The sequence below is a fragment of the Epinephelus lanceolatus genome, chromosome 11 (genome assembly GCF_041903045.1).
Source record: "Epinephelus lanceolatus isolate andai-2023 chromosome 11, ASM4190304v1, whole genome shotgun sequence".
In the NCBI taxonomy this organism is placed as follows: domain Eukaryota; kingdom Metazoa; phylum Chordata; class Actinopteri; order Perciformes; family Serranidae; genus Epinephelus; species Epinephelus lanceolatus.
In genome coordinates this window covers 16,940,365-16,953,691 of record NC_135744.1, presented here as the reverse complement: position 1 = coordinate 16,953,691, position 13,327 = coordinate 16,940,365, and the positions used below count along the sequence as shown (strand labels likewise).

At 44.4% G+C, this 13,327-nt stretch overlaps 1 protein-coding gene across 2 annotated transcripts in view; it reads left to right on the top strand.

The window, feature by feature from the left end:
* Positions 1–13,327, top strand: part of tmem132e (transmembrane protein 132E) — a 555,530-nt gene that overhangs the window by 491,140 nt on the left and 51,063 nt on the right. For both annotated transcript variants that reach the window (XM_033642168.2, XM_033642158.2), the window contains exon 5: positions 2,359–2,502. In XM_033642168.2, the coding sequence (XP_033498059.1) occupies positions 2,359–2,502 (144 nt within the window). The remainder of the gene's footprint in view (positions 1–2,358; positions 2,503–13,327) is intronic.

Sequence of the window (13,327 nt, the reverse complement as noted above, 5' to 3'; positions counted from 1 at the left end):
CCAATGGCCTCCACAGTCACCAGATCTCAATCCAATAGAGCACCTCTGGGATGTGGTGGAACGGGAGATTCACATCATGGATGTGCAGCCGACAAATCTGCAGCAACTGTGTGATGTCATCATGTCAATATGGACCAAAATCTCTGAGGAATCTCTGAGGAATTTCCAGCACCTTGTTGAATCTATGATACCAAGAATTAAGGCAGTTCTGAAGGCAAAAGGGGTCCATCCTGGTACTAGCAAGGTGTACCTAATAAAGTGGCCAGTGAGTGTATATTGGTTGTTTAAGAACAAATAGATTACCAAACCCCAATCTGTCGAGTAGCATTACCCTATTATAGAGAGATTCATTAACATGAACAACTGAGAAATTTGCCATGAATTTCTGTATGCTTTATTTGGCCCAATTACAGCCGAACTTATTTCACACATTATTCTCAAAAACCCTCATGGCAAAATGGTTCAAGCTGAAATAATAATAATACAGCTTCCTGAGTGGAGTGCTAAGCAATACATAGGTAATGTAGGTGCACTAAGGAAAAAATAATTTCAGGCATGTTTGTTAGTCACACTTCCTGGTATTACCATAAACATTTGCTTTTACACTTCGCTTGGACAGCGACACTTCCTGTTGAATTTTTTTCAGGAGTCATTGCTGACATTTGATAAGAAGCATTCGTCCCTTATGAGACTCCTGCTGTGACAAAAAAACATCTCTTCCGACATCTAAGTCAAATTTCCACTTATGTACCCAACTTAAAGGACAACTTCGGTATTTTTCAACTTGGGCTCTATTTCCCCATGTGTATGTGTGCATATGATTCATGGTTACCGCTTGTTCTAAAATTGGTTCAGTATTGAGCCGCGAAACAAGCTAAAACTGTAATGGGGGCAAATGTGTCCCGTATAAAAGTGCTTTTTTTCACCACTGACCAGTTCAGATCGCCAGTGCTATCTCTGTAGATAGCATATTGTAGCGGCCCTGGGACAGTGGTGACTGTAAATGAGTGGAGTCAGCTGTCAGTCAGTGCTGGAGCAGAGAGGCGGAGGGCGTCCCCGCTTGGTATTGTAAATGAGTATGTGTGTGTGAAGTGTGTGTTTTTTCACCACTGACCAGTTCAGATCACCAGTGTTATCTCTGTAAACAGCATACTAACTTAGCCTTTCCCTTACCTCTGGGCTGTGTGATGTCACGAGCTTTGCTCCACTGTGTCTGTAGCTCTCTCTACTCGTGGGACAGCCGTTTTCTTGAGGAAGAGGTGTTTCGGGATTGGATGTCTTCTCTTCTTCGGCTGGCAGTAGTCATCTTGGGAGAAGTGAGCACTGCAGACCCGATGGTCTGCAAGGCACAGTGTCTGGAGAGGAGTGTTAGCATCCATTTGTAGCACAACTAGCCACAACTTCAGCATCTCGCCGTCCGACAAAGGCAGCCTATGAAAGCTCTACGGGGTGTTGGGCGACATCCTGTTCTTGCGTTCGGGAAAAAGGCCCGTTTATTTAAGCACTCCAAAAACTCTGGTAACACTCCAGGGGGTAGCACGTAAAAGACTCCGTCCTCTGACTCTTCTAGCGTAACACACCCACTTCATACACACATACTCATTTACATTACCAAGCGGGGACGCCATCCGCCTCTCTGCTCCAACACTGACTGACAGCTGACTCTACTCATTCACACTCACCACTGCCCCAGCGCCGCTACAATATGCTATCTACAGAGATAGCACTGGCAATCTGAACCGGTCAGTGGCGAAAAAAAGCACTTTTATACGGGACGCATTTGCCCCCATTACCATTTTTGTTTCGCGGCTCAATACTGAACCAATTTTAGAATGAGCGGTACCCATGAATCATACGCACACATACACATGGGGAAATAGGGCCCAGGTTGAAAAATACCGAAGTTGTCCTTTAAAGTAGCTGCATCGGATCTTGTGCATCGGCACAGTAAATGCCATGTCTTTTATGTCACCTGAAGTTTAAGCTTGATGCTGTGACTTACCGAGAAGGACCACATTAAAAATGTGTTTAATGTGAATGACTAAGGCTTGGATTGTTCACTTTTTTTGAATGATGTCCTTTTATCCCCATTTCTGTTACTTCCAGTTGCTTACTGGTAGAACAGCACATTTGAAATGTCAGTTGATGAAATTCAATGAAAGACATCTCAGTAAAATGACTTCTGGTCTGCCACTGAGAGTTCCACCTGAGAGAGACAGGAGCCCTGATGGTAATGGTTTTAAATGTGGACATCAGTAATACTGATGAAATATCAAAGAAAATCACTCCATACCTCACACAGTTTCATGAATATCATGTTTTTTCTCATCATCATCATTTTTTTTTCTCTCTCTGCAGGACACTGAGATTATCAACACAGCTATTCTGACTGGTCGCACTGTGGCCATTCCCGTCAAAATGGTGTCCATAGAGATGAACGGAGCAGTCACTGATGTCTCAGCCTTTGTGCAGTGCAAGTCCTCCAATGAAGACATTGTCAAGGTACGGTAAACCTGATTTCCTCAATCTCTGTATCTGGGAGAAGATGCCAATTTAGAAAATGTAATCCCTTTACTGGTCCACTAATACTGGAGAGTGGCCCGGCACCACAGTCACAACATCAGGAAAGCATAAAAACTTCATTTTGGGCTGCTCCATAGGCACTCGTGATTTGATTATTCCCTTATGCCTCAGATAAAATCAATGGATGTTCATAAAGCTCTACATATACATCAGTGTGGTTACAAGAGAACAGTAAAAGCTCCATTATACAGTATGCTTTTTGAAGCACCACACCACACCTAGCCCAGCATCTCTTGTTGTTCACTTCAGTGTGATAGCTGCAGGCTGATATAACACCAGTATCCCAGGTTCCAGGGAACAATCACCACTCGGGCTCACAGGGAATCCAAGCGGAGAGTACAATATCAAGTCTCGTTGGTTGATTAAATAAATTAAAGTGGGATCACAACAACTTGCAGAGCACATTAGAGGCTGTGATTACGCTGTTATTATTTTCTCCAGTCAATTACAATCATAATAGATTGCACTATATGCAGATTGCATAATTGTATAGGCAGCACAGTGAAGTGTTGCAGTGTCGCTTTGCGCTGTTGATTATATAAAAAGTGATGGTGTGAGGGGAGATGTGACCTTAAATGATGTAAACGGCATATACTGTATGTCCTTATATTAAATATAATACTCCAGACTGCCTCATCCATCTTCTCAGGTCTCCTCTCACGCAGCCTATAATAATATCAATATATCAGCCTCTCCTTGTTTGGCAGACTTCATAAAATATGTTTCAAGTAGACAATAAAGGGATCATATATAAAGAGAAGAGTTTTTTCCATCATTAATTCAACCTGTATTTAATTCTCGAGGAATCATTGAGGGCATGCCTTCATTTACAGTGATGTCGAAAATACAATTTAAACAAAGTAACACACATAAATATAATGAAAGGTTTGCAGAAAGTATGTGTGGACAAAACGTCTTCTCAGACTGCATCAAACTCACAAGTTAGCACTGAACAAAGAACCCACACCTCAAAGAATACCTTAGTACGAGGCATATGCAAGTAATAACGGGTCCACTGAGTCCATAACAGAGCTCCAGTTCCATGTTATGAGGGGCCTGGTGTTTGTGATCAGAAGAAGGAAATGAATCATTTTTATGTATGAAACTAAAATGCCAGCGACCTGAGTGAACACTGGCACTCATTACATTTTTGGTGTGAATGCACAGTCGGAAATAAGGGTGCATAAAATCACTACTACTACAGCCCTTAGTATTTCAGTGGTGCAGCAGGTTGGGAACTGAAACTAGCTTCCATATTAGAACCAAATGCAAAATGCCAAGTACCAGGTACCTGAAAGAAAAATATCTTTGACCATGTGGTATTATATGGTATGAATTAATTGTAAAGATAGCAACTATGGCAGAACACAAGTAAGATTAATTGATTAATGGGATTCCAGATACATCTGCATTTATAGAAATCATTTACAGGTGTAAACATTTGAATATCTGAGGGTGAGGAGAAGGGTTCTTTGGATGAAAAGGTTTTCTGATGGAACCCTTAGTCTTGCTAAGAGCCCTTGAAGAACCCTTTCTTCAAAAAAAGTGTTCTTTGGATGAATAGGGTTCTTAATGAAACTTTTAGTCTTACAAAAAAAAACCTTGAAAGACTCTTGGACCTTTTAATAAACCCTTTATTCAAATATTGGGGGTTCTTTGGATCAGAGGTTTCTTAATAGAACCCCTTAGTCGCACAAAGAACCCTTGTAGAACACTTTATTCAAATAAAGGGTCTTTGGAGGAAACCTTTTCTTGATAGAACCCTCAGTCTTGAGAATTCTTCCAGAACCCTTTTATTCTTATTCTTCATGGACCTCTTAGTCTTACAAAGAATGGTTAAAGAATTAATCCTTCAAAAAAGTGTTCTTTGGATGAAAAGGGTTCTTAATGTAATCCTTAGTCTTACAAAGAACCCCTTTAGAACCCTTTATTCAAATAAAGGGTGGGGTTTTTTTGATGAAAAGGTTTCTTAATGGAGCCATCAGCCTTACAAAAAACCTTGTAGGACACTTTATTTAAATAAAGGGTTACTTGGATGAGAAGGACTCTCGAAAAAACCCTCAAACTTACAAAGAACCCTTGCAGAACCCTTTATTCAAATAAAAGTGTTTTTGGATGAAAAAGTCTGTTAAAAGGTCTCTATCTTTGGATGAAAAGGGTTTTTATTGTAACCCATAGTCTTACAAAGAACCCTTGGCAATCTCTGTCTTCAAAAAGGGGTTCTCAGGATGTAAACAGGTTTAGGTAAAACCCCCGTCCTTCAGTGAGAACCCCTTTTGGAACCCTTATGTCTGAGAGTCCAGTTTTAAGTTATAAGCAGTTAAAATTATTTTTTAGTCCGAGCCATTTCTATTTTTCTTTGGCTTGTTATTTTTTTAGATTGACAGCTGCAGATGATTTCACAAAGGTGTCTCACCTACTGTACTTCCAACCAAGTTTTTATCGACACTTTCTTTGTTTTCCACTGGGTGTCAGGCACAAAGGGTGACCATGGCAGCATGATGGAAGAGGGTGATGGTTGTGTATTGTTTCTATTGTCTAACACCCACTTTCTAATTACCATGAGGTTGACGTTAACTGTCCAAGCACGCATATTGCGAGCAAAAATAAATTCTGCCAGCAGCAAGATGTCCCCAAGTGTGCGCCATCTCACTCCATCTATCAGAACACCTGCAGACTGTTTTAACCTGCGTCCCTGGATAGAAATCACAGCAGTGCTTTTCTTCAACCAGTTTATGCTTCTCATTTCTCTGACTCCATCTCCTTCTCCTATAAAGGTTGCTCAGCTATTGAAAAATTCTGAATACAGTAACAGCTGCATGTTAATACACTGCACTCAGTGGGAAACAGCCATCGGGGAGAGGGAGGACGGACGTGACTCGCAGTATGATCAACTTTGACTCGTCAGGCTTGTCCCACAGTAACAGAAATCTTTAAATTCAACAAATTAATATATTATATTTGAAGAAAACCAAATCCAGTCTGTGTCCAAAAGCCTTTTGTTCATTGAATAGTAAAACTATTATATCAAGTCAGACTAATGAAATCCTTTTCGGTGGCTTAGCAGCTCCTCAAGGTCAGGTGAGGCAGGTTTGATTGTGGATTTTACAGACTGAGGCCATGAAGCTGTAAAGCCGAATCAGACTCTGGCTTTAATCATATCAGTTGTGTACAGCCAGTATCTGTTCTTATTAAAAGACCAGTATCTGTCCAATATATTTTCACTTTGATATACTGGACTAACACTAACATTCACATCCTCACACTGTCCGTGTTATCTTTTATACAAATTGGTTTGAATAAATAGATTCTGATACCCGAGGGAGGACAAATAAAAGTATGATTTAAACTCATAGCAGAGCTCAGATCAATGAGTTTCCTGTATAGACCTGTGTCTTTAAGGCAGGAGTTGTGGTGTATTGTATTGTGCTGTCAATAGGAAAGAACAGGTGTTGCATTAGGATGGCTGGCCTCAGCACATCATTTATCATTTTTCATTATCCATTAAAGACAAGGCGCTGGGCCATGTGATATTGAGTGGGCTTGCTTCAATGCCCCTGCCATTGAACATTCGAGGCTAATTTAAAATGAGCCCTTCAGGCCCAGGAAATACACAAGTCATGACAGTTCAATAAAAAGTCCCCCACAACGTAGAAATAAAAATATTCACAGCGAGACAGACAAAGGTGGAACACTCCATTACATTGTTTTGTTTTTTTTATTTGATACCATGCACATTACTGTCATGCCAAAAGTCACCGATCTATTCTAACCAGATTGTCTTGTTTTCATATTCTGAGCAGCTCAGATGAGTGGTGCAAAGTGCATACGCCACAAAGCTTTCCAGTGCCTTTTCACATCTCCTGTGAGCCTCGTGTCATGAGAGTGCAACTTTAACAGCATTTAGACTAAAATTATTTTCAAGACTTCTTCCCTGAATAAAGCTTTATTTTCAGCCCAGTGTTTTTCCAATTTGGATATTTGCCAACCCACAGGCTGTTATATTTTTTCTAACTTTGAGAGTAAAAATAGGTGAGAGGCTGTCAGTTTTTTCTTTACAGAATTTTTTATTTATTTCTTAGTTCTTTCTTCTTTGGAAATAACTAAGCTGCAGTGTGCATCAAGAGCCTATAGCAGATAAGCCAATCCTGCATGTGCACAGCTGTAGCTGTGTCTGTGTGTGCACGTGCAGGAGACTTTATTAAGGCACCCCAGTTGTACAAGCTGGGAAAGGATAGAGAAAAAAAAAAGCAGTGAGTGTGTCAGGGGGTAGGGGCAACTTGCCGGCCATCATAAGCAACCTAGACCAACCCCCACACCCCCACCCCCCCCTACTCATCATTCTCTCCCCCTGGCATTGTGACTCATATAACCAATCTGAAGGCAAAGATAAGGCCTTGTCTCTGCACATAACTTCTCATGCCTGCGGTCATCCTGCACACATACTGTACCTGCCTGAAGGCTCCTTCATCCTCGCCACACTTGCATATTAGTGTGACACATTTACCTTTGGTGCAGCTCCAAATTTAGCATCTAAAACACAAGATATTACCTAACAAAATCAGGGACAGATCTTGTTCTGTTGTGTGCTTAAACACCCCTGCAGCTCAGGATGGAGGTGGTTTGAATGATCAGTTGAAGTGGCAGCAGTAATTGTGCAGGAGAAGATGCAAAAATGTCAGTAATGACATCTTGAATTTGATGAGATTCCTTTAGTTTCTTGGGTTTCACCCAGTTACCAAAAATATTTGCATATACATTATATTGCCAGACATACTTGGTCCATCTTTTTAATCTAGGGCTGTTCTTCTTGGTGCAAGCTAGGCCCCTTAGTTCCAGTTACAGTGCAATGTGTAAGATATGGCCAGATCTCTAGATTAAAATATTCTATTACATTCTGAACAAACATTTTTTACAAATATTTTACAAGTACAGCGGCTAAGCCTAAACTTAAAGCCACTGAGGGGCTGCATAGACAGGCTACTTACTTGTTGACGTGCTCTCCTAACCAAACCAGCTACTACTCATCAGGTGAAACAAAGAGTCCACTTCTTCCTCTTTTATTACCATTATTGTCTTAAATGAAAAACTTACAAACATTCACAAATCTGTGTCCATTAACCATTCAAATTTACAAATTTTCACGATTGCATTGAGCAGTGTATATCTCACTTGACGTGGCCCGCCGTTGCGATCAAAAAACGATGTGTGCTCCCCAAGGAACAGAGCAACATCTGTCTCTCAATAGCCCCTTTTACACTGCCAGTTTTTCGGCGAATGTTGGGTCATTTTGCCGGCAAACTGCAAGCATTTAGACACACAGAGCCGGGTTGGCGAGTTGATCCAAGGTGCCCAATTTTCTGCCTCGTAGGGTAGTCATATTTTAACCTTTAACCTTTTTGGTTTAAAAAGAACGAAGCACCCTTCCGCCACAGGAGGAGCTTTTGATGACTTGTGGGAGGAGCTGTTGATGACGCCACATGTGCGACCCATTGGCGGTGGATAAACAGGAAACAGCTGATAGCAGGAATGAGCAGCTACTAGCAAGAGGGAAACCCAAACCTGACAGACACTGTAAAGATGAGCAACTGGGGAGACAAGGAATTGCGCACCCTCCTTGTCCTCGCAAATGAAGAGGCCATTAACCGTCAAGTGACGGGGACAGTGAAGGACGGGCCAACTTATGAGAGAATTGCCGAAGGACTGACCAGCCGCAGCTTCCCTTGGAGTACGTCACTGTTTACGTCACACACTGAGCTACACGTTTTGTTATTTGCTCACGCCCCCCCATTTCCCCAAAAAAGGCGCATTCTGTATCAACAAAAGTAGGCAGGCGGCATTTTGCCGCACTCCCTGATTTTGTTTTTTACTGCCAATGCTGAAAGAAGACTGATTGGGCTTTCCTTCAAATTTGCACAATTCCTTTTTAAAAAGGGCTAATGAATGGTTCCTACCTGTATTGACAGACACTCATAACAATACAGTGACCCCTACAGGAAAAATTAGCAACCTACACACATTTTACACCATGGATGGCTCCTATAACAAGTTTTAACATTGTGTTAAAGATTTCTGTGTGTTGTCTTGTAAAGATATCTACTAAAATGAGCGTACTAATCAGTTTGCCCCAGGCCCATCCTGTCTTGTAATACCACTTCTATCTTGAAGGGCGAAAGTAAGTCACTATAGCCTCTAGTCTTCAGTCTAAGATGAGAAAATGAAGAAGTCAAATCCAGTGTCAGTTTTTGGTGTTTTGAGATACCTGTGTTTACTTTGGACATAGTCTTGCATAGCCAGACCTCGTCTTGTCTTGTTTCGTCTCGTCTCGTCGTCCTCCGCTTATCCGGGTCCGGGTCGCGGGATCAGCAGCCTCAGCAAAGAAGCCCAGACAGTCCTCTCCCCAGCCACCTCCGTCAGCTCTTCCGAGGGAACCCCGAGGCGTTCCCAGGCCAGCCGGGCGATGTAATCCCTCCAGCGTGTGCTGGGGTGGCCCCGAGGTCTCCTCCCGGTTGGACATGCCCGAAATACCTCCCAAGGGAGGCGTCCGGGAGGCATCCTTACCAGATACCCGAACCACCTCAACTGGCTCCTCTCGATGTGGAGGAGCAGCGGCTCTACTCTGAGTCCCTCCTGGATGTCCTCACCCTATCTCTAAGGCTGAGCCCAGCCACCCTGCGGAGGAAACTCATTTTGGCCGCTTGTACTCGCGATCACGTTCTTTCGGTCACTACCCAGAGCTCATGACCATAGGTGAGGGTTGGAACGTAGATCGACCGGTAAATCGAGAGCTTCGCTTTCTGGCTAAGCTCCCTTTTCACCACAACGGACCGGTTAAGCGTCTGCATCACTGCTGACGCCGCCCCAATCCGCCTGTCAATCTCCCGCTCCATCCTACCCTCACTCGTGAACAAGATCCCGAGGTACTTAAACTCCTCCACCTGAGGCAGGACCTCCCCCCCGACCTGGAGTGGGCAATCCACCCTTTTCCAGCTGAGGACCATGGCCTCAGACTTGGAGGTGCTGATTCTCATCCCAGCCGCTTCACACTCGGCTGCGAACCGTCCCAGCGAGAGCTGGAGGTCACTGTTCGATGGAGCTAGGAGGACCACGTCATCCGCAAATAGCAGGGACGAGATCCTCCTGTCACCAAACCTGACACCCTCCACCCCTCGGCTGTGCCTAGAAATTCTGTCCATGAAAGTTATGAACAGAACCGGTGACAAAGGGCAGCCCTGGCGGAGTCCAACCCTCACTGGGAACAGGTCCGACTTACTGCCAGCCACGCGAACCAGACTCGTGCTCCTTCGGTACAGGGACTGGATGGCCCTTAGCAAAGGGCCACCAACCCCATACTCCTGGAGCACCCCCCACAGGATGCCCCTGGGGACACGGTCATAAGCCTTCTCCAAATCCACAAAACACATGTGGACTGGTTGGGCGAACTCCCATGCCCCCTCCAGCACCCTGGCGAGGGTAAAGAGTTGGTCCACGGTTCCGCGTCCAGGACGAAAACCACATTGCTCCTCCTCAATCTGAGATTCAACTATCGACCGGACCCTCTTCTCCAGCACCCTGGCGTAGACCTTACCGGGTAGGCTGAGGAGTGTGATCCCCCTGTAGTTGGAACACACCCTCTGGTCCCCTTTCTTGAAGATGGGGACCACCACCCCGGTCTGCCACTCCAGAGGCACTCCCCCCGATGTCCACGCAATGTTGCAGAGGCGTGTCAGCCAGGACAGCCCTACAACATCCAGAGCCTTGAGATATCCAGGGCGAATCTCGTCCACCCCCGGGGCCCCACCGCCACGCAGTTCCTTCACTACCTCGGCGACTTCTGCCCCCGAAATTGGATGACCTGCCCCCGAGACCCCCTGCTCTGTTTCCTCACTGGAATACGTGTTGGTGGGATTGAGGAGCTCCTCAAAGTATTCCTTCCACCGCCCAACAATGTCCCCAGTTGACGTCAGCAGCTCCCCGCCCCCACTGTAAACAGTGTGAGCAAGTTGCCGCCTCCCCCCCCGAGGCGCCGGACGGTTTGCCAGAACCTCTTTGGAGCCGATCGATAGTCCTTCTCCATGGCCTCACCGAACTCCTCCCACGCCCGAGTCTTTGCCTCCACGACTGCTGCTGCTGCGCTCTGCTTGGCCCGCCGGTACCCGTCAGCTGCTTCTGGAGACCCACAGACCAACCATGCCCTGTAGGCCTCCTTCTTCAGCCTGACAGCTCCCCTCACCTCTGGTGTCCACCAGCGGGTTCGGGGGTTACCGCCGCGACTGGCCCCCGCGGCCTTGCAGTCACAGCTCGCAACAGCCGCCTCGACAATGGCAGAGTGGAACAAGGTCCATTCAGACTCATTGTCCCCCTCCACCCTCGGGACGCGGTCGAAGCTCTCCCGGAGGTGGGAGTTGAAGATCATCTTGACAGGTTCTTCCGCCAGGCATTCCCAGCAGACCCTCACTGCTCGTTTGGGCCTGCCAGGTCTGCGCAGCGTCCTCCCCTGCCACCATAGCCAGACCTATCTCGACAATACTGACTTTTAGCTGGGTTGCCGGTGTTCACTTCAAGGGGAACGTGTACCCAGTGTCATAGCTGGATTTGGAAAGTCCATGACCAAAAGTCGATATGTGATGAGCACCGACAGTGCAACTAATGACAACACAAACAGTACCAAAAAACAATCCAAATGGCATCAATACGTAGCTTTGATGTGGTTGTTTTCTTACCACAATTTCAATTTCAATTTCAATTTTATTTATAAAGCCCAATATCACTAATCACAGTTTGCCTCACCGGGCTTTACAGCATACGACATCCCTCTGTCCTTTGGACCCTCACAGCAGATAAGGAAAAACTCCCCAAAAAAAACCCTTTAACGGGGGAAAAAGGCGGTAGAAACCTCAGGAAGAGCAACTGAGGAGGGATCCCTCTTCCAGGACGGACAGACCTGCAATAGATGTCGTACAGAACAGATCAGCATAATAAATTAACAGTAATCCGTATGACACAATGAGACAGAGAGAGGGAGAGAGAGAGAGAGAGAGAGAGATGCAGGACAGACGGTAATGACAGTAGCTTACAACAACATTAATGAAAGTAATAATATTATAATTATAGTTCTGGCTACTGTGGTACAATATGTTGAAAGTATATATTAATATCTGACAGTATACATATGTGGCAATAATCATATGTGTATAATAACAGTAGAAGTATGACTAATGATGACAGCAGCAGCAGGAGGCATCTGGCAGGACCACGGCAGCAGCACAACCACACACGTCACACTATCGAGGCACCGCTGCAATATGAGTTAACCTGAGTTAGCAAGATGCAGTAATAGGATGCGAGAGAGAGAGAGAGAGAGAGAGAGAGAGAAGGTGCCCGGTGTATTATAGGGGGTCCTCTGGCAGACTAGGCCTAAGTCAACCTAACTAGGGGCTGGTACAAGGCAAGCCTGAGCCAGCCCTAACTATAAGCTTTATCAAAGAGGAAAGTCTTAAGTCTAGTCTTAAATGTGGAGACGGTGTCAGCCTCCCGGACCGTAACAGGAAGATGATTCCACAGGAGAGGAGCCTGATAGCTGAAGGCTCTGGCTCCTGATCTACTTTTGGAGACTTTAGGGACTACGAGTAACCCTGCGTTCTCAGAGCGCAGAGTTCTTGTGGGATTATATGGCACTATGAGCTCTCTAAGATATGACGGAGCTTGACCATTTAGAGCTTTATAAGTTAACAGTAGAATTTTAAATTCAATTCTGGATTTTACAGGGAGCCAGTGCAGAGAAGCTAAAACAGGAGAAATATGATCTCGTTTCTTAGTTCCTGTTAGTACACGTGCTGCTGCATTCTGAATTAGCTGGAGAGTTTTTAAGGACTTACTAGAGCTACCTGATAATAGAGAGTTACAGTAATCCAGCCTTGAGGTAACAAAAGCATGGACCAATTTTTCTGCATCTTTTCGGGTCAGGATAGGCCTAATTTTCGCAACATTACGCAGATGAAAAAATGTAGTCCGTGAGGGTTGTTTTAAATGAGAATTAAAAGACAAATCTTGATCAAATGTTACGCCAAGGTTTCTTACGGTAGTGCTAGAGGCCAGAGCAATGCCATCTAGAGAAACTATGTCATCAGATAAAGAGTCTCTGAGTTGTTTGGGGCCAAGAACAATAACTTCAGTTTTGTCTGAATTTAACATCAGGAAATTGGTGCTCATCCAGGTTTTTATGTCTTTAAGGCAATTATGAAGTTTAGTTAATTGATTACTTTCTTCTGGCTTCATAGATAAATACAACTGTGTATCATCCGCATAACAATGGAAATTTACAGAGTGATTTCTAATGTTGTTACCTAAAGGAAGCATATGTAGAGTAAATAGGATTGGTCCGAGCACAGAACCTTGCGGAGCTCCAAAACAAACTTTAGTACGTAAGGATGATTCATTATGAACGTGAACAAACTGAAAACGATCAGATAAATAAGATTTAAACCAGCTTAGCGCAGAACCTTTTAGGCCAATTAAGTGTTCCAGTCTCTGTAGCAGAATTTGATGGTCAATAGTGTCAAATGCCGCACTAAGATCTAATAAAACAAGTACAGAGACGAGTCCTTTGTCTGAAGCAATCAGAAGGTCATTTGTAATTTTAACTAGTGCTTTCTCAGTGCTATGATGCACTCTAAATCCTGACTGAAATTCCTCAAATAATTTATTATCATTGAGAAAATCACACAGCTGGTCTGCGACTACT